General features: G+C 35.5%; 2 protein-coding genes across 2 annotated transcripts; one reads left to right on the top strand and one right to left on the bottom strand.

Moving 5' to 3' along the window:
* Positions 1-1,853: 1,853 nt before the first annotated feature.
* Positions 1,854-7,634, bottom strand: LOC306861359 (uncharacterized protein). The gene is made up of 5 exons (XM_079403579.1): positions 7,232-7,634; positions 4,028-4,219; positions 3,768-3,915; positions 3,503-3,688; positions 1,854-2,629 (listed from the first exon to the last, which is right to left on the bottom strand). The coding sequence occupies exons 1-5, from the start codon at positions 7,410-7,412 to the stop codon at positions 2,404-2,406; spliced, it is 933 nt and encodes a 310-aa protein (XP_079259705.1). The 5' UTR covers positions 7,413-7,634; the 3' UTR covers positions 1,854-2,403.
* A 4,126-nt stretch (positions 7,635-11,760) lies between these two features.
* Positions 11,761-25,880, top strand: LOC306861312 (solute carrier family 13 member 4-like). The gene is made up of 16 exons (XM_079403510.1): positions 11,761-12,190; positions 16,025-16,153; positions 17,826-17,962; positions 18,043-18,218; positions 18,296-18,356; positions 18,432-18,462; positions 19,517-19,591; positions 19,678-19,865; positions 21,391-21,510; positions 21,586-21,687; positions 21,789-21,890; positions 22,423-22,529; positions 22,691-22,821; positions 23,021-23,182; positions 23,542-23,679; positions 25,148-25,880. The coding sequence occupies exons 1-16, from the start codon at positions 12,071-12,073 to the stop codon at positions 25,283-25,285; spliced, it is 1,917 nt and encodes a 638-aa protein (XP_079259636.1). The 5' UTR covers positions 11,761-12,070; the 3' UTR covers positions 25,286-25,880.
* Positions 25,881-26,562: the final 682 nt, after the last annotated feature.

A 26,562-nucleotide genomic window follows, 5' to 3' on the forward strand; every position in this document is an offset into this window, starting at 1 on the left:
TCTCGCCATCTTGTGGGTGTAAAGACCAGTCGGTTTTATTTGAGCAGACGCTTCCATTTCTTATCGATGTGGAGTGCTAGTTAACCTATAGGAGCAATTAACTAAACTGTTAGACATTATGCCTCTCAATATTACAGCACTCTCATTCATAATTTAATGTGTAAAAACACCATTTCCCTTATATGGAGCCTATAACAATAGTAATTTTATTACATGAATATTTATTAGGTTCTGTAAATAATAAATGTAATCAGCTCTTCAGAGCAACACAATTTATGATTCAGCATGTTACAAAACATGTTTCATGTTACAAAAGATATATATATATATATATATATATATATATATATATTTACAGTCATGGCCAAAAAATATCAGCACCCTTGGTAAATATGATCAAAGAAGGCTGTGAAATTCTTATGAGTAAAATATCTCTGAAGTATGTTCCCATTCATATTCACAATTTTGAGCACTCCAGGGTGATTATGAACATGAAATTATCCAGCCATGGTTAATGTTGTTTCACAGAAATATAAACAGGAGGGAAAACAAAGCCCAAATTCCCTTAATCATCCATCACAATGAGAAAAACCAAAGAATATATTTCTGATGTGCAGCAAAAGATAATTGAGCTTCACAAATTAGTGAAGTGGCTTTAAGAAAAGAGCTAGAGCAGTGAAAATTCCCCATTTCCACCATCAGGGCAATAATTAAGAATTTCCAATCATCATAAAATGTTATGAATCTGTCTGGATGAGGATGTGTGTCTATATCGTCCTAATGCACGGTGAGGAGGAGAGTTTGAGTGGCTAAAGACTCTCCAAGGACCACAGCTGGAGAATTACAGAAAATAGTTGAGTCTCGGGGTCAGAAAACCTATAAAACATTTGTCAAACAGCACCTACATCACCACATGTTGTTCAGGAGGGTTTCAAGAAAAATTCTCCAGCATATTCAGTTATCAGACACGACTGGAACTTCAAATGAGACTGGCCTCTATGGTCAGATTAAACTAAAAAAATTAGTTTTTTAGCAGCAAACACTCAAGATGGGTTTGGTGAACACAGGGATGAAAAGTACCCCATGTGTACAATGAAATATACTGCTGTATTTTTGATGTTGTGGGCCTATATTTCTGCTGGAGGTCCTGGACATCTTGTTTAGACACATGGCATCATGGATTCTATCAAATACCAACAGATACAAAATCAATAAGTGACTGATTCTGTTAGAAATCTTATAATGGGTCATGTTTGGATCTTCTAACCGTACAATAATCCAAACACAAACCTCAAAAACAACATGAAAATGGGTCACTGAGCAGAAAACCAAGCTTCTGCTGGCCATTCCAGTCCTCTGAACTGAACCCTGTAGAAAATGAGTGAGGTGAACTGAAGAGAAGAAGCACCAACATGGAGCTGTGAATCTAAAGGATCTGGAGAGATTCTGGATGAAGGAATGGTCTCTGATCTCTTGTCAGGTGTTCTCTAACCTCATCAGGCATTATAGGTGAAAATTTAGAGCTGTTAAACTGGCAAATGGAGGTTTCAGAAAGTATTGAATAAAAGGGTGCCATTAATTGTGTCCAACGTGTATCAGAGAAAAACATTTATTTCATAATGATATTTCCCCCCATTTAAAATTCTTATTATCCAATGAAAGGTTAGATTTTTGTGAATGCTTTTAATACAAGATCAAAAGGATTAACAATGCAGATTAATATTTACAGCCTTCTTTGATCATATTTACCAAGGGTGTCGATATTTTTGGCCACGACTATATATATATATATATATATATATATAAATGTGTGTGTTTGTGTGTGGACAATAAAAATACTATACGCATGTACTATGATCTCAATCTTTTTATTTGTAACAAAATCAAGTTTGAAATATAATAGATTTATGAGATCCCAATGTATGTCCGTAATCTGGACATCAGTGTAATCCATAATATAAAAACATAGAAATATTAAATTGATGCTCTAATGTGACCTGACACGGTTGCATTTTTTTTTTTTTTTTATGAGTGCAAGTAATCAGAACCTTTGCCACAAAAATAAAAAGTACTAACTAACAAAAATAAACCCAGGAGCAGATCACAGTAGCAGTATGGAGTCCTCACCTCTCCTAATATAACTTTCCTCTCCAAGACACTACACAATGGGCCACCTTAGATTCATTCAGAAATCTCCTCATATATTCGACATACTAAATGTAACTACATTTGGACCCACACCTGGTCCAACTTCTAGATCTAGCTGTGTGTGATGATCTAGGTGGCTCTAGCTCGAGTCCATCATTGCTCTTGGTTTTCTGAACCCCAGGAGCCGTTCGCAAAAAAGGGCCATAATCCGTCGCCATTGCAACAGTTGTAAAAGTTCTGAATAAAAGTGTATTTCTATGGCCACAGACGCTGTGGAGTGGCGCTGGGGTATGGCGGCAGAGCGGGCTGCTCGCTGGGGCTTTCTGTGGGTGGAGGGGTGGAGAGGCGGAGGTAGACGGGCGCACTGGGTGCACTCGGCACTGTGGGTGTGGGAACCCTCTGCAGGACCACATGCGGGTACATATGACTTTCCGTACGGTAAAGACCAGGAAGAGGAGCTTTTAGGAGGTTTTCCTGACTCCTGCAAAACAAAAATACATTTTTTTAAAAAAATTTTTTATGTAAGCTTTTAGTGAGCAAGCATTATATTAATCAAAAGTGACAGTAAAGACATTTGGAATGTTACAAAAGAGTTCTATTTCAAATAAATGTTGTTTTCTTTGAACATTCAGCAAAAAATCCTAAAAAATGCATAACGGTTAAAATGCATAATGATTTCCACAAAAAATATTAAGCAGCACAACTGTTAACTATGGAAGATTGTTTCCACCTTGGGATACAAAATAAAAAAGGTTATTGTAGCATTTTATCTCACAATTCAGACTTTGTTTCTCGTAATTCTTACTACATCTCTGATTACATCTCACAATTCTGCTTTTATTTTTTATTTTAGGGTAAAAAAATTTAAAAGATAATTGCAGCTTTTTCTCTCACAATTCAGACGTTTCTTACTATTATGATTATCAAAATAGTACAAATTTTACTATTGATTATCAGAATTGCAGAATATAAACTCATAATTGCACGATATAAATCCAGAATTGTGAGACATAAATGCAGAATTGTGACATACAAATGGAAAATTGCAAGATATAAATGCACAATTGAAAGATATAAACTCAGAATTGTGAGATGTAAATGCAGAATTGCGAGATATAAATCTATATATGTAGTATTTATATATAAACATATAAAGAAAAGTCAGAATTGTGACAAACTTGCAATTACAAGAAAAGTCAGAATTGTGAGATAAAAAAATCGCAATTAACTTTTTATTTTTTTTATTTTGTGATGGAAGCAAAAAAACATTATTACAAACTCAGAATTCATAGAATTTTTTTTTTCTGTGATTTAATCCATTAATTTTTTAATTTAACAATGCTTATTTTCTCACCTCTGATACCCGCGGTTATCGTAACCAGCTAGTCCCCCCATATAGACTGGGCCCTCAGGGGTCAGATGGGGGTCAAGATGCTGGGAAAGGTTGTAAATTTTAGGTGGTGGAAAAGCTTCCCAGTCTCCTTCGTCTCTCTCCAGCCAGCACTCACTCCTCCAGGATGATTTGCGCTTGTCTCTCGTCCTGGAAAGTCAGAGAAATCGTTAGCATCCTCTTTGCCTATTTTAAGCTCCCTTGTCTCTTCCTCCCCAGATGTGCATACCTGCCCCGTCCGCCTATCCTCTCTTTGCTCATGCGCTCCTGCAGACAGCAGATGATGAAGGACACGGACATGGCGAGGATGACGATGCTGCTCACTACCGATGCCAGCACGGCCACTCTAAGCCCGCGGTCCTCCGGTTTAGGAATGGCTACCATATTTACACAATAGTGCACATTGAAAATCTGGGATTTAATTAGCAGGAGTGCATTTCTTAGGAGTTTTTATCTCTTAAAACAGAAATGATGGCAGTGAACACAGACCCTCACAGTCGGGTGGATAGTTGCTCCACTGAGCGGTGTCGCTACACAGGACACAGGTGATCTTTTCGCTGCCCACCAGCTGGTACCCCTCGAGGCACCAGAATGCCAAAACAGTTCCCACGGACATCCCTCTGCCCTTCTCTACATAGAAAGAACCTCGCCGAGGGGGAAGCAGCGACGTGCAGCTCAGGCCTGCAAACGTGAAACACAGATGGTTAGAAACCACTTTTAAATGTGCTAATACGTCAAAAATACTTCACTCAAACAGAGAATAGAATAGAATAGAATGCAACTTGCTGCTATTACTTTTCCATAATTGGACTAATAGAATAGAATAGAATACATCTTACTTTCACTCTTTCATGATTGGACTAAATAGAATAGAATAGATTATAACTTGTTGCTGTCACTTTTTCATAATTGACTAAACAGAATAGAATTGAATAGAATAGAATGCAACTTGATGCTATAACTTGACTAAATCATGACAGAATAGAATAGAATAGAATAGAACTTTTCACTTTTTCATAGAATAAAATTGGTTGCTATCACTTTTTCATCATTTGAATAAAGTACATAGAATAGAATAGAATAGGACTTGTCACTTTTTCACTGAAAATACAAGTAATTTGTTGCCATCACTTTTTCATCATTGGACTAAAGTAAATAGAATAGAATAGAAGTATAAGAAATAAATGTCAATAATCACAATATCAAGACTTACAGTATGTTCATAAGTACATAAGTCCATCCAAATAACAGTTTTAAGAGTGTCTGTGAGTGTGTGTGTGCAAGAAAGTTTTCCTGGGACTTAACAGTACATAGTTTTCCCTTCTCTCTTTCCATCAGTACCCACAAGGTGTTTTCTCCCTCGCTCTATCCCATAATCCACCTCTCCTCCAGTCTCTCTACATTCCCACAGAGGATTCAGCGTCTTCTGTGTTCTCCAACCGAGTTTTCATCACTGCACTGTCCATCTCCACTGTCAATATACAGTCAAACGGAGCTCATATTGACTGTGCTGGAGTCAGTGTGATTAAGCTGGCAGGGTCACTGGATGGTGTTTATTGTTCACACCAGTTCCAGTCCTGTGCTGGTCTCATTAAGCCCGGCTTAACTGGCATGGCAATTCTGCTAGCGTTAAGCAATCCGACTCCATGGCAAAATAAATAAATAACTCAAATGTCAGTTTCTTTTTCTCCCCTCCGTCCCATCTCACATACTCCCCAAGGGTCGCACCAGAGAGCTTGTCTTAGAATAGAACACGATTAAATAAAGCATAGGGCTGTGCATTAAAAATGTATTACCCACAAGTCCCTGCAGCTGAGGAGGCAGGGATGATGCAGCCTGACCACATGCTGACATTCTCCAGTGGGACAGGTTGAGTGGATCAGTTTGTCAATGCATGATCATGTAACTTCATCAAGGAACGCTGTGGTACGACTTTGCATCTTTAATGTGTAACTCGTCTGCTTTCTCTCTTTCTCTCTTTACACTGTCAGTTAAGTAATCCCTTTAAAGAAGTGACGTGGAAGCCTCTGTATTTGTGTTGCAGGTAAATGAGGGACTTGGAGTGAATGGAACAACTTTACAGGTGTCCACATTATGTAGTAAATAAGGAAATGCATTATGCCAGTGTTATTTTAAAATAATTGACATGAAATTACAGTTTTTAATAATATTTTGCATTAGATTTTATTTTTATATTTTCTGTTTTAATTTAAGGTTTTAGTGATTTTGTTATTTTTTATATGGTTTTTATATTTTACTTCAGTTTTAGTTTGAATTATTTTAGTATATCAACTTAAAATAACCCTGCATTATGGATTATCTGCATTATTATCATAGCAATACATTTTTCTCCCAAATTCTTCTTACTTTAATGTGTTTGAATGTTTTTGGTATGAGTTTTTTAATGTTCTTTGCTTTAGAGTGATTATCAATATTCCATTACGGTAATGTAGTAAAAAAATGGCAATTATTATTATTATATTTTTTTTTTATTTAAAATCAAGATCAATTAAAGGCATAAGAATTACTACCATTGTTTATAAAAAAAAAATTGTATAATATATTTTATAGAAATTATGTAATGCAATAAATTTATTATAATGCATTACAAAACAAAAATGACAGTAATACTATTTTCTAAAAACATGATTTTCTAAATGAAACTTAAGGTAGTACAAGAAAAAATAGCATGCAAAAAATGACAAATTAAATAATACATCTTTTATTATTTTACAGTAATGACTCTTTATGTCAGTAAGTATTATGGGGGCAAATGTGCTAAATTGTCATAGATAAAATGCCAGAGTGCAAAAATCTTGATGTCCTTAAACAAGCTTCTACTTTAGACCAAATATATTTATTTTTCTTAAAGCAAAATAATAATTTCTCATTCCCTTCTTTTGACTTTAGGATGAAATCTGAGCAGTGCATGTTCTTATCCGGGAAAGATCCACTTCAGACACCATCAGGTTTGCGGTGCACTGAAAGCAGGGCAAATTCTGTCATGGCCACGGTGGTGATAAAACCCCCTCCATTTCAAAGCTGGCAACCCTGTAACGGAACTGACAAACTGCCAACTATCCCACTGCCCGCCATTGCCACGTGGCAAAAAGCATCCTTTGTTTCACCTGAGCAATAAACCTCAAGGTAACTGACTCCTGAGGATGCTGTCTTTTCCTTCACAGATCAAACTCATATATTACCTCGATAATATCAGAGATCCACAAATCTGTCATGCATAATGACTTTAGGTCAGGAAACATCAATAAACTATTTGCAAAGTATGCTCAAAGTATGCATGGCTGGGATATTTTATATGATCTCCAATCACAATAAAATCTGAGTTCTATGCAGTTCAGGCTGATCTGATTCGCACTGGTGATTTTATCTGAGCCGTTATGAAAGCTCTGTTTGTATGTAAACCCTTAAGAAGATTTTGTATTTTAAAGCCAACACGTAAATTTCACAATAAGCGCACGTTTTAATTTATTTGTGTGTTTGAGGACTGTAAATGCTGCAGGTTGAGTGTGCTCTTTCTGAAAAAGTTATGCAAAACATGTTGTTAGGAGTTTATAAGCATGCACTACAACACATGCAAAAACTTTCTGAGTGCATTTGATAATTATTGCATAGCACTATATGATGATATGCATTCATTGGATCATAATAACAGAATATTGTTAATGTACACACCTGTATAGTTGCTCGTAGGGGCCTCAGTGCTGTTCATCCCAGTCTCAGTGGCAGGTGGAGTGGAGAGATGAAATATGGGACTGACCGAAGACCCTTCATGTGGCGTAAAAGTCTGAGCCACGCTCCACGTCACAGACCACAGCAGGAAGCCCCAGGTGAGGCGGCTATCCTTCAAAGGCATCGAAGTCTGGGCTTAAAAATAAGACAGAAAGTGTGAATGTCAGTAGCTCATGTCCACTGGTCCTTGGCGACTCCAGAAACTCTCCTGCACTTCACCAGCCAAACGCAGGTTGGTCGCTCAGGGACAGAGAGAGAGAGGGAGAGGGAGAGGGAGAGGGAGAGGGAGGGAGTTACGCTGACTCTCATGCAGCGCTGCTGTGTGTTTGTCCTCTGTAAGCTGCTCGCTGCTGCAGCTCCACTGCTGATTATGAGCCGCTTGCGTAATGCAACACACGGCAGATCTGCGGTCATTTCTGCAGTCAGTCACACATCCTCATGTACATGTGCACTGCTCTCTCTCTCTCTCTCTCTCTCTCTCTCTCCCCCCACGTGATTACAAGACTGGCTTTAAAGTGGTGGCATATTTACTAGTAAATTTTAGCTCTAAATAATTATGGTAAACCCTAACCCTCCTCCAAACTAAAATTCCAGTTGCATCATATTTTTATAATACATACATATTTTTTACATTTCTATAATAATAATAATAAAGTAAACTATGCAACAACAGAAAAGAAAGTATGGGATAATATTATATATTTAAAATAATTATCTTCTGCTCCCCAAGGCTGCATTTATTTGATAAAAAATACAGTAAAAACAGTAATATTGTAAAATGTTATTAAAACTTTTAATTTAAAAATGGTAAAATTGTATTTATTACTGTGATGCACAGCTGAATTGTATGCATTATTACTCCAGTCTTCAATATCACATGATCCTTCAGAAATCATTCTAATATGCTCAAGAAATATTGATTATCAATGTTATTATTAAGTCTTATTATTAATGTCTATTGTAACCAATGTTGAAAACAGTTGTGCCGCTTCATATTTTTGTGAAATATACAATATTATATAATAACAGTCCTGATGTCCCACACTCTTTCTGAGTTTTCCCTCTCAGCGTCAGACTTCTTCAGCATGAATAACGGATTGTTTCGTTGATTAATCAAACACCTCGGCCCATCTTTTAAGTCTCTGTAATGCTTTGAGATCCTCGCCCATGCACATCATGCCATATAAACCTGATCTTAATGGCTCCTCTCACCCCATCAAACTCTTTTAATGCTGTCCAAGAGGAGGACAGCACTTAATCTTCAGCATTGTGTCATGGAGAACACGGGCTTTTCACAGCCTCACGCAGGAGCAGCCGTTCTCTTGACATTCATCCCCTGCTAAAATCTTAAAGAGCTTAACAGGTAACTTAGGCAACATTGATTAGGTTATGCAACCCTACTGACTGTATGGAGAGCAGACCGATGATTTAGACGTGTGTCAAACATGTAACGTGATTAAACTCCAGAATAAAAGTCAAACAAAAGCACACAAACAGCTCTGCCCCCCCCCCCCCCCCCAGTGTGAGCAAACAAAGCTTTGCTTTAGTACAGCATTTTCTCAGATTACGTTTTCTCGCTCGGAAAGAAATTACAAAGATTTAAAGCACATTACACAACAGAAAAGCAGCAAGCAGAGATTTTAATTCCTTGTTGGCTGCATTACGTTGCAGATATTTTCTTGAAACAGCACTTCAAGGCACAGTCTTTAACACTGAATTCTACTTGAAAAATGCCAATTCAGTTACAGTAATTGCTCTGTTATCCACTAGGTGACGTGTTATGCACATTATGGTCAAATGTATTGGACAGATTGAAGATTCAGACTGATGCTGCAATTCAGTTTAATTTAATTTAATTTTAATTGGTGCTTTTTTTTTGTACAAAAGTAAAATAGAGATAAAAATACACAAGCCACTGGTAGATATTTGCCTGATATATAATAATATAATATAAAAAAGAAAAGAACCATTTCTAAAACATTATATTGTTCATATTTATAATAAACGATTGCAAATGAATAATAAATGTTATGCAATTTGCTATATTAATTATATTTATTTTATTTTATTTTATTTTATGTTGCAATTAGTGTTTAATATACATATATCATAATTATTAAAATTAAATTAAATTATTTAATTTATATATTATAATAAAATTACAATTAATAAAAATAAATAAATTCTAAATGTTATCAGAATCAGAATGAGCTTTATTGCCAGGTATGTTTGCACATATGAGGAATTTGTTTTAGTGACAGTAGCTCCACAGTGCGACAGAATGACAGCGACAGGACACAGATAATAAAAAAATAACGTACAAATATACTAAATATACACAAAATATACAAAATGGACAATATGCAAAATAGACAATTCAGTATGTACAGGTATGTTAGGTGCAAATTTGAAATGTAATAAGTATGCTTGTTAAATAAAAAATAAAAAGTATAATAGTGTTGTGTGTTTCATGTTTATTGTTAAGAGTTCAAATGTTCATGAGATGGATTGCCTGAGGGAAGAAACTGTTCCTATGTCTGGACGTTCTGGTCTGGTGCTTGTATTTATTATAATACAATTATAATAGTATTAAAAATTATAAACAGTGTATTTGTAACGGAGCCGGCGAGACGTGAGACGTGAGGATCCATTTGCAAGCCTTTATTAATAAACAGTCAAATAACAGGCAGGGTCAAATCACCAGCAAACGGGTATGGCACGGGCAAGACACAAGAGTAATCCAAGGGCATGCGTGGGACCTCGATCGGCGAACAATATCCAGAGGGCTTGAGAAGAGGGGTAGTCCAATAACCTGAGCAATAATCCAAACGAGGGAAACACAGAGTCTGAAACGGTGAGACACACGTATCCAGGATACAAGGGCAGGAAACAGGAAACGAGACTATAAACAAAACAAACTAAACTTAGAGAACACAGAAGGCTCGGTAAGGTAGCTAACACTAGGAGAGTGTTATACGCAGAACCAGACTCAGAGCTAAACATACACACAGAAGGCTCGGTAAGGCAGCTAACACTAGGAGAGTGTTATACGCAGAACCAGACTCAGAGCTAAACATACACACAGAAGGCTCGGTAAGGCAGCTAACACTAGGAGAGTGTTATACGCAGAACCAGACTCAGAGCTAAACATACACACAGAAGGCTCGGTAAGGCAGCTAACACTAGGAGAGTGTTATACGCAGAACAATACTCGGCAAAGACATTGAGGAAGTTCAAGGCTTATAAAGCGTGTGTAATCAGTGCAATCAGCTGTGTGATCAGAGCAATGTGAGATTGGTGACAGCTGTGTGTCGTCAGTGCAATGGATGATGGTAATTGTAGTCCGTGGGTGAAGAGCAACAGTAGTGTGGTGCAAGAGTCAATGTGATGGAGGAGTGACCTCTGGTGGTGAGTAAACGGAAGACCATGAAGCAGATTTGTAAATTATATATGTATACTAAGTAAATGTAAATAACTATTACAAATAATATAATATATAGTGTAGTATATTAATTAAATATTATAAATTAGCAAGATCATCTTATTCGATATTTTATTTTATTATTGGACACACCTTACTGGATTTATATACATAATTAGTATACATATATCATTTAGAATTTTATTATAACATTATAAATTATATAATTAAATATTATAAATAAATCATATAATTTTATTAGAATTACAGTTAGACACACCTTACATTTCACATTGGCTTTAAAACCTTTTGATAGAAAGGCATTTTCATAAATGCTTAATATTTACCTATGGATGTCTTTCTTTCTTTCTTTCTTTCTTTAATGGATCAGCTGGAGCAGCACACATGTGAACTAATCATGTCAGGACGCACATCATGAAGATTTGCGTAACATTTGTTCAAAATGTTGTTGATTGTACTCATTATGCTAAAATGTGGAAAACAGCCATGATAAAGAATGATTAGGTACTGACTGATAGCGTATATGTACAGCACTCAATGCACTCGCCTGCTTACATGAAATGTGCGCTTCATTCTGCGTAATCATGACATATAGGCTATGGGTTTAATGTGATCTTTTGAGCGTGTGTGTGTGTGTGTGTGTGTGCGTGAGCGGGTGCTTCTGCTCTTTATTTCCTGACAGTCTCAACAGTGTTCTCAGGTCCCTGTTGGGTTTATTCTGAGAAACCGACGCTGTTGCATCTAAACTGTCCAATTTGGCTCGTGAGCATCGCAACCCCGCGACCCCACACCCATTCATAAACTCCGCTCATTCACTTCTGATTGGTCCGGCTTTAAACTGGGAGGAGATATGGCTAGATTAAAGTAAAATTAGCTTTACTGCGTACTCATACATTTCATCTTCATCCTAGGAAGGGAAATAAGTTCAACAGGAGGACGGTTCATGCATGCTTAAGCGCAATTGGTGATATTTTACATGTAAAAAAAATAAATAAAAAGCATGGCGAATCAGAAATAGATGCATTTACAGGTGGAGACACAAAAGAACCATCGGTGTCCTTTTCATCAATACACCCTGAAATCCTATAAGAGGGCCTACAGTCACTCCTGGATGGACTAGAAGGACCACAGCCACATTCAAACAGGAACCAAAGAGAAAAGTTGCGCTCTCAATCCATGCAAACTTTTCTGAGAAGACGCACAGCGCGTAAAACGCACGAAAAGGGAAGCAGGACAAGAAGTTAATAAAAAGTCATAAAAAGCTGACGGGGGAGTAAAGCAAACTTCTCGAAGACAACTTCTTGGACTTCTCAGAGCTGAATTGAACAAAGCGTTCTCCCATGAGGCTGGAAGGTGCCAGAATGGACTTGATCAAAAAAATATGGACGGCTCGGAAACTCATTCTCGTGGTGATGATTCCTTTATCGCTGCTGCCTCTGCCTCTCATCCACCCGTGCAGTGTAAGTAAATCCTCAGTCATTTCCACGATCTCACGATGCGCGTTCTCCGCGCGCTTTTACGCGCTGCTTACTTTTGGGCATGTGCACTATATTGTGCGTTTAAATGCATTATATTTAAACTTAATCGCTTTTACGTGGTTTTAAGTAGAGTTAGATTAGTTTATTACGCGAGGAATCTTTATAGACGTGGAAAATGTGTGCAAAGATAAATAAAATGCTGTTTTAGAGGCAGACAGACAGATTCAATTATATAATGTTTTAAACATAAAGATTATGATATGGCTAAGTATTAATTGATTATGGCCTCCTGGGGTTAGTCGAGAAGCCGCCGCGACCTCTCACCTGATTGGTCGTTTTCCAGGCGCGCTATCAGAGCAGTGATGGTTCAAGTGCGCTGGCTGATGTTCTGACGGGAATTGTTTGTTTGAAACATCTGCAGGTTTTACAGATGTTGTTTGTTTGTGTAGCAATTGGGATCTTAGATTCAGTCCAACATCAGCAAAGCCTGCAGAGAGGCATTGCGCTAATTTGACCGGAGACGCTATCTTGAATCCTACAAAAAAAAAAAAAAAAAATCGTTTTTTTCATGGATGTGCATGCCGTTCTTACGCAAAATGAGATTATGAGAACAAACCGCTTAAAGACTTAGATTTTTTCTTTCTTTTTCACGTTTAATTCAGCGTCGTTTCTTTTTAGTGAAATGTATTAGTTCTGAGAGTTTCAAAGTAAACCCACACAATTTATTTAGTCAGTGTATGGTGAAATAACAGTAAAAAATAAATAAAAATAAGATAGAAAAAATCAGACGTGCAGAAAATTACTGAAATGAGTGCTTAGCCTATTTCATATACTCGAAATTCTCTAAAAATCGAAAAATAAAAATATATAGATATAGGCAGATTTCTTACTAAAAACTGGTCAGAAATCACAATACATTTAAGCATTTAGTAATAATTTTTTACTGTAGTGTCCTGTGGTGGCACTGTATAAAACATTTTTTCGTAATAGGTGCAGTTTAATGACTTCATATTAATTATTGTATGGATTCTTTGTACTTATAATTCATTTTTCACACTGCAGGGCCATTTCAAATAAATTGTGAAGGCAAATATTTAATTATATGAATGGATGAATGAATGACAGGATCTAAGGAATACACTAATACAAAAATGAAAATAACCTAACCTAACAAAAATATAAATAACTTCCTGATGAAGTACCCAATTCTTTACTAAAATGTTTTTTTTTATATATTTACAAAGAAATGGCAAGTAGAACATAATGCTTAAATTTGAAAAGTAGAAAGACTGAAACAGTATTTTCTGCTAATATTTATTTACGACTTCTGAAAATATAGTATAATGCATTTAGGAGATGCTTTTATCCAAAGCCACACATATTATAATGTAATGAGACACATGATTCAAATTGATCTAAACAGCAGAAATCAATATAGGCAAATGTGGAAACAGTGCACAGATTAGGAAATGTCATTATCTTCTGCCTTGACAGCTTTTTTGCAATTCCAAAACATGTTTAAGATTAGATCACTTGCACGGGTTTGCTTATCTCTCTCTGATAGCACTTTTCATCAAGAGGCAGAAATAAAGCGGTTAGTTCACAATAGTTGACTAATCCCATCTCACCGCCGACTGAAAGCAATTATTCACACAAAACAATCATGTAATGAATGCAATCTGTGTGAGAGTCCTGTGGGGATGCTCGTGTTGATGTCGAAACAGACCCGTGTCGTTTTAAGTGCGTTCCCAAATAAAGTTTCTTGATGTGTAATCATCTAATGATCAATTAGAGGAAATCATCAGTTTTCTTTATCATCAACGCCCCATCGGACCTTCTAACAGAAATCAGCTGGATCTGAATGAACTGATTTCTTGAGCAATGACGAGATTAGAGCAGAACAAAAGCAATGTGCCAATGGAGGCTTAATCTGCAGTGTGCCACATAACTGACGGCCTTCAGCACAGTTGTAATGAGAAAGCAGAAAGCTGCTGGCCCGAGTTTATGAACACAGGAGCACGCTGAAGGATAATCAGCTTTGGCATTGAATGCTGAGAGACAGAAGAAAGGCCAAAAAAGGCCAAAAAACAGACGATTGCTAGTTTAAGTCCCATACAAGTCAACAACCACTGTGTCCGTGCTAATTTAATGCTTAATAATACTCTATTAATGTCATGTGCTGGAAGTTTTGTGATTGATAAAATGGTCGTTAGCATTAGTAATGCACTAAAACAAGTTAGTGTAGAAACAATTTTCATGTAGAAATTGCGAGTAAATTTCACAAACACAGTAATCACTAAGAACAGTAACCTATTGAATTAAACATGAAATTTTGAAGCTGAAAACCCAAATGGTATCTTCCTATAAAATGTACTCCTGTAATCTTTGTTTATTTACTATTTTGAAAAATCATTTTTACAGTATGCATACAAAAAGTTGGTGTAGAAACAATTTTCACTCAGAAATTGCTAGTAAATTTCACAAACAGTTACAAAGAAATGGCAAGTACATTGAATTAAATGTGAAATTCGGAAGTAGAAAATCTCAAAAAGTTTTTTTTTTGCAAAACTTACTCTTTACTCTCGATCTTATTTTATTTGAAAAAAAGTGATTTTTTTTACAGTGTTTATTATGTTTGGTAATGTTAAAAATACAACTGTTCATTGTAAGTTCATGTTAGGTCTATTAAATAATATTAACAGGTAAAACATTTGATTTTAATAATTAGTATCAGTTAGTACATTTTGGAATCAGCGTAAACTAATATTAATAAATGCATTTTTCATTAATAGTTCAATAGTTGTTAACTAATATATTTATATAATGTAAACAAATGGAACATTATTGCAAAATGTTACAATGAAATACAGTGTAAAAATGATTTATTATTATGTGATTATTGGAATGCATTTGACAAGAAAATACAATTTTAGCCTTTTTACTCCAAAATTTCATGTTTGCAGTCTCGCTCTTTTGTATTTTTATTTATTTTTTGGGGAAATTTATTAGCAAATTCTGACTGAAAGTGTTTTTCAGAAATAGCACTAAAAAAGCAAATCAGATGTGCAGAAAATTAAGATGAAAACTCTCTGAAATAATTGAAAAATAAAAATATCTGAGCCTGTACATCCTCCTCATGAGCCTGATGTATTTATAATGTCTGGAATGTCTGAGCGTGTATTAACTTCGCTTTGCTTGGCCTTTTATAAAATCTGATTAATTCTGAAATATGAGTCACCTGACAAATGTGTGTTCAGTCAGCCTAAGCTCCACATGGCTGAGGTGATTCACATGTGCTAAAATCATATTTGTATTTGTTGTTTGCTGGACCCTCGTGAAGTGTTGTGTGCCCAGGTCCAAATATTTGACAGGGCAAACCGGATTTGGATTTTTGTCCTAATTTGCGGACTGATGCACATGCTTTCCTGCTGTTTTGCTCATAATTAAAGTCATAATTTGGTTAAAGTAATGACTTCCTCCTGCACTTTAGAGGTGGCTACATGCAAATCTCCTATTTATATTTGTAGATGTGTATGTAATCAGCTCTTTATTTTATTTAAGAAGATTTTATTACTGATCAACTGCATAAATCCAAATGATTTCCTCAAAACAGATCTCGCTATATTTCATATAGTCACTCAGTTTATAATAAACTCAATTTAAAAATGGCTTGATAACTATTTCTTGGATGTACACATAGTACGAAACAGTGCAGACAGTACAAAAAGCATGCTAATAAAAGCAAGTAATCCAGAATGTAATCCAGAATCAAGGAAGTGTTTAGGTCACATAATGAAAGCTGTTGTGTGTCTGTAGGAATCATCGTGTGCGTATGTCCTGATCGTGACAGCGGTGTACTGGGTATCTGAAGCTGTGCCGCTGGGAGCCGCTGCGCTCGTCCCGGCCTTCCTCTACCCGCTGTTTGGGGTCCTCAAGTCCAGTGAGGTGAGAAAACCTCTCTGTGCTCTTTCACTGTGTACAGTAGGATGTTTTGTGCAACAGGAAAGAACTGGAATACTGTAGGTTAAATGTTTAACATAAACTTTGCATCACTTCTACAGCTGGTTTATATAATATATGACCTGTTTTCTGGGGTAAATATCTGACTTGGTTATATTCATGAGCTTTTGAGTCTCAGGGTGTGAGGCGTCTATAGGTGATTGTTTTAAGAGTGAAAATGTTATAGTGTTTTTGTTTCATCAAACATTAGAGTTTTACAGCTCAAAGAGCTGCTGATCGTTCATTTGCACCTGCCTGTTATTGTGTCCGCAATAAACTGCCAAGATATTATGTAAAAGAAAATGCTGCATCATGTGACTAAATCCCCTTGACAAACTTGACAAAGCAACCTGTTATCTTAAATACTGTAATCATGTTTGGCAAATATTTCCCTTTTTACGTAATCTTTTCTGCTGACAGCTGGGATTTTGGGTATATATATATATATATATGATTTAATACTTTCAAGAAATGTTTCTTTAGCAGCAAATCAGCATATTAGAATAATTTCTGAAGGATCACGTGACACTGAAGACTGAAGTAATTATAGTGAAAATTTAGCTTCGCATCATAGTAATTAATTACATTTTAAAATATATTCAGATAGAAAACAGTTCTTTTAAATTGCAATAATATTTAACAATATTTACTATTTTACTGTATGCTGGGCAGCATAAGAAACTTCAAAAATGTAAAACAAATCTTATCAATCCTGTATTTTTGAATGGTAGTGTTAATAAAATAAAACAAAAAGCTGCGTAATTTATGCCAGTGTTTTTTTGCAGGGTTGAAATGATGTTGCAGTTCTTTAGCTCAGTGATAGTAAAGGCTTTAACTGCGTGTGGTGGGCAGAGGGGATTGCAATAAAAGCTCAGAGTTCCTTGAGCACACTTATATATACACACTTAAATGCACTTACAGTAGAAGCATGTTTATAAGCTCAAATAGGAGCCGTCCCAGGTAATCATTTTAGGTTATAAAAATGTAGTAACATTGTTTTAAAATGTTTCTAATGTCCTTTTTGATTAGAATATTATTTAAAGGGTCACAAAAATGTTTCTTATAAAAATACTACTAATTTGTTTACCCAAAACATAATGTTATTTGATCATTTTTTATTATTTGAAGAACATCAAAATCCTGTTTTCTTGTTGTCATTACGACATTATTTAAAGGTTACAAAAAATGTCTTTTACAACATCTAATATAATGTTATTTTTATTGTTTTTAAATATTTTTAAAATAGTTTTATAATAGTTTTTAAAACGTTAATATGTATAGAACGTTATTTAAAAGTTGCAAAAACATTTCTTTCAGCATTCTAATAATTTGTTTTTATCCAAAATATAACATTATTTGAACATGACATCAAAAGGACAATTTGAAAATGTTGATCTTAGAGAACGTATATCAAATATTATTCAAATGATAAGAATGTTCCAAATTGTAACACTTTATTTCATGCAATGTTGCGGTTTAAAATGAAAATAAGTTTAAAAAAAGTTATAAGAATGTTCCATAAACATTACTAAAAGAATATGTTTTGTCCTAACATTTATATAACTTTTCAGAAACGTTCAGAAAGTTGTGAGAAGAAACTGTCTGTGTGTGTTTGCAGGTGGCCTCTGAGTATTTTAAGGACACCACGCTGTTGCTGATGGGGGTTATCTGTCTGGCCGCCTCCATTGAGAAGTGGAACCTGCATAAACGCATCGCTCTGCGGATGGTCATGATCGCCGGGGCCAAGCCTGGCATGTATGTATTCAGCAGGTGTAACACACACGCGCAGCTGTAGACCGACTCTGAGAGCTGCATGTGTTCGGCTTGTGTTGCAGGCTGGTGTTGGGCTTCATGTGCTGCACGGTGTTTCTCTCCATGTGGCTGAGCAACACGTCCACCACGGCCATGGTGATGCCCATCGCTGAAGCCGTGCTGCAGCAGCTCATCTGCACCGGCATCGCCGACTCCCTCGAAGACTCGCTGACCGTCGACACACAGGACGAGGAGAGCGGTGAGGCAGAGCATCCGTCTCTTTATGCATTATGGTTATTATTAGCTGTGTTTTTGAATTGTTTTGTTCTTTGACAGACAAAGAGGAAAACCAAGAATCAAGCAAGAATCACCTTGAGCTGCTGGACCGCAAACACAAGTAAGATATAGTCAACTGTATTAAACTACATCCGTTAAACAAGCCTATTCATTGCAGTTTCTCTTTGTTTTGCAGTGAAAAACATCACGTCTGTATGCTGAGTGAGGTAAGACCAAATCAACCCTGCAAAATTATTAGAAAGAAAACAAGAAATATAGGGGGTTTATGCTTCAAGCAACTGAAAAATTCATGTATATAATTATAATTAAAATGTATTTATAAAGTGGTTGTAAAATTATAGTTTACTAAAACTATAGCATTTAAAGCATTTTGTTACTTGAAATAAAATAAATGTTAACTAAAAATAAAATAAAATATAAATAACTGAATTGCCAAAGCATTTTTTCTCATTTTCATTAAACTCGATGTACTAAAATAATACAAATTAAATACAAATTATATTGACATATTTAAAAACGAATAAAAATGACAAAAACACAATTAATTACTACAACTTTAATTAAAATTCAAATCTAATTAAAAATATTAGTAAAAACTATAATACACTGTAAAAAAGTTGAGAAAACTTAAAAGTTTAAGGCAACCAGCTTCAGCAGATTTTTGAATTTTCTCAACTTATTTTTGTATAAACTTAAAACAACAAGTTGAGAAAACTCAAATATCTGCTGAAGCTGGTTTCCTTAAACTTTCAAGTTTCCTCAACTTTTTTTTTTATAGTGTAGTCTCTCATTAATACTAAAATAACACTGCTTTTAAATTATTAAAAAAAAAGCTATTTATGTAAGTGATAGTAAGCATGCTATTTTGTTTGTAATTATAATTTAGATGAATGTAAACAAGACATAGAGAACATATATGTTTACTGTCATAAAATATAATTTACTTTAGATATTTGAGTAAATTGCATGATTCATGCAATCAGTAGATTAATATGATCCCTTGTCACCTTTTACATTTTAGTGTCGATCAATATAATTAAGGTGGGAATGTTACTCTAAAATACATACTTTTTGTATTATGAAAATACGATTTTTAAGATGCATTGTCTGAAAATTGTCTGATTGAAGGTAAATACATCTTCTTTTAGGAACATTCAGATATATGTATATATATATATAAAGAGAGAAAGATATGGCTTAAGAACACACTTTTTGTGGTAAGTTAAGGCCATTTGTTTAAAAGTGTTTTTCATACTCTAGGAGTTGAATGGTCTGACATTAAAGCCTGGTTTCGGTCCAGATTTTTGTAAAGAATCAAACGGATATCTGCCCGAGGTGAGACCATCAGCTACCTGACAATAACTCAGCACAGTCTGCTTCTTACATTTTTAAAACTATTTATCCCATTTGTTCCCAAACAGGCTCCAATCAGCATCCCTGCACCGCCAAAGAAACCCAAGATCCGGCGGGATTCGCAGTACCCCACCAACCGAGACCACATGATCTGCAAGTGCCTGTCTCTGAGCATCACATACGCAGCCACCATCGGTGGCCTCATCACCATCACCGGCACCTCCACCAACCTCATCTTCTCCGAGCAATTCAACAAGTACGCTATCAGTCCCATAAAAGCCACATTCAGAAAACGCTGGGATTTGTTTAAGCACCTGATTCAATCCGCTCAATCTCATTCCCTGATGCTAAGCGCAGAAAAATACCCCTTTCCTTTGTGCAACTCTTCTTGGGCAAAGGTGACTGTATATTGTGACCTGGTTTTGCTGATGTAAAGATATCAATTACAGTGAAAAGCCGGCATTTAGTGGGTCAGAGGGGTTTGTATTGATTCTCCTTTCATTCTTTCACATATCACAGCTGTTATAGTCTGTGCTCGCTGGAAGTGCTGTTATCACTGACATATTCCAGAAATAATCAATGTAAAGTGCTAATTGGTTTAAATTGGGTCCCTTAAACCTTGCACCCTTTCGACCGGCTCTCAGTATCTTCTCCAGGCTTTTCTCAAACGCTTTTCTGAACCTTGTCCTTTTCTTCCACACTGAAATCAGTTTGACCCCCGAACGCAGGCCGCTGAGCTGAGATTGAGCTTTCATGTGACAGAACCATGTGTGTTTTAATTATATTTAAAGATTGAATTATGAAGTTTTTAATGACTTGTGTTTGCCGTGTTGGTGAAGTGTGAAAGGAGCTATTGATAAACCTATTTAAATTCAGTATGTAACTGCATTCATAACCCATTTTACTTCCATAATGTGACATATTTCAGAGCAAAACATCTTTTCTTAGTAAATATTAACTAGAAAAAAATATAGATTGGGACTTTGTTTTATCCATTGGGAATGCTGAAAAATGGATTTATTTGACAGGTTAAAAATACTGGTGATGTCAGCTGAAAAGAAAAGATGTTTCAGAGGAAGAGCAAGTTCATAATTTTTTTATGAAACTGTTTTATTTGAATATTTGTAATATTTAAATATATGTATATATTTATTATAATTTTAATACTTTTATTTAATACTAATTTTATTTAATGTTACTTTATATTTATTTTAATATAAATATTAATATTATGTAATATTAAAATTTTAAAATATATATACAATTTTTTTTTATAATTTAAACAGAGAAAACATTCTCCATAAGACCAAGAATATGCATTAGATGTATATAGCGATAATAGAATAGAATAGAATAGAATATAATATAATATAATGGAATAGAATAGAACAGAATAGAATAGAATAGAATGGAATAGAATGCACTTCTTTAATAATCATTTTAATTATATAAACACTGTAAAGAAATATTGTTGAAATCAGCTACAATCAGTGATCCAAATCCAAATCCAAGTTTTTTTTAATATTTTTTTTTTAAATAGTTTAAGATGTATATATTGACATAATAATGCACTAATAAAAACACTGTGACAGTTAGCTATCAAAATTTAGTGCTGGAAGAACTCAGATTTTATTTATCCAAATATCCAAGCTGTCATGTACCTCAACTTCACATTTCAAGTTGCCCAAAGTTCAAATTTAAAGGAAGCAGAAACACTTTTTTTACAGTGAAGTTGTTATGTGTTTGCAGCACTAAGCTTTACTATAAAACATCTGTTTCAGTCGTTACCCAGAAGCGAAAGTCATCAACTTTGGCACGTGGTTCATCTTCAGTCTGCCGATCGCTCTGATCATGCTGATGCTCACCTGGATCTGGCTGCACTTTCTCTTTCTGGGATGCAAGTAAGAGAAAAATAGACACTTTGATCTTGAAATGATTTGTGATCCATCTGAACTCAAGCTGTTATCGCCTCACAGTTTCAGAGAGACTTGCTCTCTTAGCAAGAAACGCAAAACCAGGCGAGAAATCCTGTCCGAGAAGCGCATTCATGAGGAGTACCAGAAACTCGGCCCCATCAGGTATAAGAGCTTCTGCTGTGGTTCAGAAACTGAGATTTTCTGTTTTCACTTAGATTTTATTTTGATGTTGTGATTAATATATGTTTTTTTCTGCTGCACAGCTATCCTGAAGTCGTGACGGGCATCTTCTTCGTTCTGATGACCGTACTTTGGTTCACCAGGGAGCCAGGATTCGTCCCCGGCTGGACATCGCTGTTTGAGAAGTACATGAACCTCTTGTGTTAACCCTTACTCAGTCAAAAGAGTATTTAATTTTATATTTATTTTATTTAATTGTATTTAATTGTATTTTTTTTTTATTGACCAGCAAAGTTGCATTGGATAAAAGTGTCAGCTACAAGTTTAAATAATTTTTATTTATATTTATAAAGTATATTGAATCTATTTAATTTTCTTTTCTTTTAATTTTTTTAAATAATTTTTTATTTTGTTTGTTTTGATATTACAGATTTTGGTTACATTCACCAGCAAAGTTGCACTGGATAAAATTGTCAGCTGAAAGATAAAATTATTTTATTTTATTTGTAAGATCCCAAGTTGGTTGAGAAGTTCATGAATCTCTTGTGTCAGCTCAGTCAAAAATAATGCAAAATAATGATTATTTTATTTTAGTACATGAACCTGAACCTCTTGTGTTAACCCTTACTCAGTCAATAAAATTGATTTCCATTTCTAAATCCTCTAACATATGCACACATGATAAGAAAGATGCAATAAACCTCCTGTGTCTCGCAGGAAGGGCTATAGGACTGATGCCACGGTGTCTGTGCTGCTGGGATTCCTCCTCTTCCTCATCCCGGCTCGAAAGCCCTGGCCATCTGCACTCTCCAGCGAGAACAAAGGTCAGATCCCACGCTGTGCTACAGTACAGCCGCGCGTTCCCTCAGCAGGGTCCAATGTACAAGCGTTTTCACTGGGGTCCAGGACATGAGAGGAAAGGTGAATGTTCTCGTCCCCAGCTGGCCGGCTCTGGTAACCGCTCCTCTCTCTGTTCTCTGTGCAGGTGATGATGACGATGAGGAGGAAGAGGATCCTCTGGCCCCCATGATCACATGGAAAGACTTTCAGAGACTGATGCCATGGGAGATTGTTATTCTGGTGGGAGGAGGATACGCACTGGCTGCTGGATGCAAGGTGAGCATTAAAATTAGGCCTATTATTAGAAACATTGTAAAAAAGAATATATATATATATATAATATTATATAATATATATATATGTTTTTTAAAGAATGTTGTATTAAATCAGTAATTTTGCATCAGAACTCTCATGTAACATCAGAATATTTTCTATGCGTTAAGCTGTGAGTGAATGATGTGACGTCTCTGGTCAGGTGTCGGGTCTGTCAATGTGGATCGGCCGGCAGCTGGAGCCGATGAGCGGTCTTCCCCCGTGGGCCGTGACTCTGCTGGCCTGTCTCCTGGTGTCCGCCGTCACCGAGTTCGCTAGCAACCCGGCCACGCTCACAGTGTTCCTGCCCATCCTCTCGGCCCTGGTCAGCTGACACACACACACACACACACACACACACACACACACACACAGTTGTTGTGTTTCCGTGTTTTATGGGACATTTCATAGGTGTAATGGTTTTAATACTGTGCAAACTGTACTTTCTATCGCTCCACACCTAAACTTACCCCTTATAGGAAACTTTCTGCATTTTTAGATTTTCAACAAACTTAATTCTGTGTGATTTATAAGCTTGTTTCCTCATAGGGACCTAAAAAAAGGTCAAAATTGACTGGTATTACTATCCTTGTGGGGACATTTGGTCTCCATAACATGATAAATACCAGTTACACACACACACAGATGGAGGTGTTATTGTTAATATTGTCTCCTGTCCCTCAGTCCGAGACGCTGCACATCAACCCTCTGCACACACTCATCCCCGCCACCATGTGTGTGTCCTTCGGCGTCATGCTGCCGGTCGGAAACCCGCCGAACGCCATCGTGTTCAGCTACGGACACGTGCAGATCAGCGACATGGTATGACACAACATTAGCCTGTTATATCAGCTCCATCCCGTCTCACAGCTGCGCCAGGAACGCCGGGGCATCATTTGTTTTTCATAAGGAAACTGAGGGTGAAACAGGTGCCTGGTCCACTTCCAAAAGTACATCTCCTTATGATTTCAAACAGAATTTCAGACAAATAATGTGCTTGAGTGTTAAAGAAATGAATTGTGCTAAATTAATTAACAACTGAATATATTTTAGCACATAATTTGGCCTTCAGAAAGGTAACAGGGCTAGGATTAGCTAGGATTTCAGCTTTGCATATAATTTTAATATGGCAAAACTACAAGAAGCTCATTTGAGAGAATAATTTAATTATCAGTTGTTCATTATACAATGCCATTTTAACACAGATGACGTTTTATGCTAATAAATATAACAAAACTTGATAAAAAATGAATAGAAAAAAGAAAAAAGTCAGAGAGAGACAGTAGCTTGTCTTGAAAAGAAGTTTTGATTTCTATTTATTTTATTTTTTGAGTTTAAAAGGGGGAAATATTCAGAAGACAACTTCAGTTCTCTTAAATACTAAAACCTAAAAACTACTAAAACTTAAAAACTAAAATCTATAAACAATTATTTTGTGTTCTATTTTATTCATTATATTATATTATAGAAACACAGAGGGGTGGACAGCCCAAAAAAAGCATAATCATGATGAAAGAAAAATAAATAAATAATAGCTAGTTTTGATTATGTGTTCTGAAAAATGTATTTATTGTTTTTATTTTAAAACAAACTAAAACTACATCACCTAAAAGGATTTTTATTACAATTATTTACAAATAAACTGTAATTTTTTTATGATAATTAAAAATGATTATTGTACCTTGTTATATTATTTATAACATTTATATTGTGGAAAAACAAAGGCCAAAAATGCAAATTAATGTTGAAAGAAAATAAATAAATAATAAAAAAAAGCTGGCTTTTGATGATGTTTTGAAAAACTTTCATTGTAAAACGTACTAAATGTCTGCATTAGCTAAAAGGGGAACATATTTGATTATTAAATATACATTACTTTGAACTAAAATCCACAATCTTAGCATTATATTATATTATAACATTCATGTTGTGGAAACACATAGGCCCAAAAAAGCACATTCATGATGAAAGAAATAGAAAATATATAAATAGCTGGACTTTTGTTGATGTGTTCAAACAATGTTTGTTTTAATATTAAATATCTGTATCATCTATTTATTATATTTATATTTAACACACACAGTATGTATGATTTAATGTATGAGTCTTGTAAAAACCACTTATTAGGGATATATACAGTATATTACTTTAGTCTGGGAGGCAGGACAATCAGGTCATTTAGAGTATTAGTTGCATAGTGACTTTTTTTTGCACATGTGTGTCAATGGGCCTATCACCCTGCTATAACTGCTTACTGACAAACGTTATATGGTCTCCTTGTGTTTTTCAGGTGAAGGCAGGTTTTGGAGTGAATCTGATCGGGGTTTTAGTGGTGATGTTGGCCATCATGACGTGGGGCGAGCCGCTCTTCCACCTGAGCGAGTTTCCCACCTGGGCACTGATGCCTAATGTCACAGGCAGCTTGTAGCTGTGTTTGATCGAGGACATTGCATATACACTGAAGGAGGCACATATACGTGATTAAGGCCTTATTTTTTTATATCTGTGGAGTAAGAGGACGTCCGTCGGAGGATGAGGAACTGCTCACTGTGACTGAATGAACAGCGCGATCGGTGGAAACCATTCTATATATCAAAGCATTAGATGTAGATTAACATCTCTCCAAGTTTACGTGCCTACAAAACACAATCAGTGATGTTTGAGTGAACACACCGAAAGTAACACATCCGTATGCTTTTATTTTCTGACATCTAACAAATGTCGCGATACATTTGCGTTATTTACTTGAGAAGTTTGAGGGAGATGCTGAAATCACGCATAGTATCTAACATGCTCTTACCAAATGTTACATAGCTCATGTGGTCTGGTTATGGAAGATTGTTTCAAACGTTACACAAAAATCCTCGCAATCATAAATTGAGTAAACCTCTGTGCCGCTGATCGTTGTACATACAGGAAACTAACATTTTGTTACTGTCGGCAGCGAATCGTTGTAATATGTTCTGTGATCGATTTCTTTCACCTGGCAACTCTGAAAACATAATAAACTGTATTTTTTGTTCATTTATTTATTTTGCATTTCAAACATCACACTGAAGCTCCATACAGGCTAGCACAGATGCATTGAGATAAATTATGAGATGAGACAATTCATACAACTTTTCATTGTTCAGTCCAGTGTTTTCATTTCCTCCCATGTCTATAATTTTGACGCTCCTTCAGTTGGTTCGTAACCCTCGTTTTTTATTTTCTCCCTCCGTTTGATGAAATACTTCACCTGCGAATGAATCACAACAATCAGTTCATGCCGATGCATTGATAAATTCAACATAATATTGCTAAAAACGTGAGCAGAACTGTATTAAATGCGCACTTGTAGTGTACTTCAAATCAAATTTTCAAAACTCTGTTCTTGTAGATATATATTACTAAAATAAAAGACCACTGAAGTGACCTTAAAGAGAGACACTGTCCATGAAAAGTGTTTAGTAGTTGTTTATTATACATAATCACTGTAACAGTTGACATTTTAAGATGCTGATAAATGTAACAAAACTTGAAAAAAATAAGAAAAAGACAAATGTCAGAGAGAGACAGTAGTTTGTATTAAAGTTATTTTTTATTTGATTGTTTTTTTTTTGTTAATCACTTTAAAAGGGGTAAAATATTAAGACAATAATACATTATTTTAACTAAAAACTATACACAAATAACTTTTTTTCTTATAAAAAATCTTAATATATT

Source organism: Barbus barbus (assembly GCF_936440315.1).
Source record: "Barbus barbus genome assembly, chromosome: 42".
Taxonomy (NCBI): Eukaryota; Metazoa; Chordata; class Actinopteri; order Cypriniformes; family Cyprinidae; genus Barbus; species Barbus barbus.

Coding starts and splice junctions, on each gene's coding strand:
- LOC306861312 (XM_079403510.1), top strand. CDS start 12,071: ATGAGGCTGGAAGGTGCCAGAATGGACTTGATCAAAAAAATATGGACG. Junction 19,866..21,390: donor TTCTCCGAGCAATTCAACAA/GTACGCTATCAG, acceptor CATCTGTTTCAG/TCGTTACCCAGAAGCGAAAG. Junction 22,822..23,020: donor CACTGGCTGCTGGATGCAAG/GTGAGCATTAAA, acceptor GTCTCTGGTCAG/GTGTCGGGTCTGTCAATGTG.
- LOC306861359 (XM_079403579.1), bottom strand. CDS start 7,412: ATGCCTTTGAAGGATAGCCGCCTCACCTGGGGCTTCCTGCTGTGGTCT. Junction 3,916..4,027: donor CTATCCACCCGACTGTGAGG/GTCTGTGTTCAC, acceptor TAAATATGGTAG/CCATTCCTAAACCGGAGGAC. Junction 3,689..3,767: donor AGGATAGGCGGACGGGGCAG/GTATGCACATCT, acceptor CTGACTTTCCAG/GACGAGAGACAAGCGCAAAT.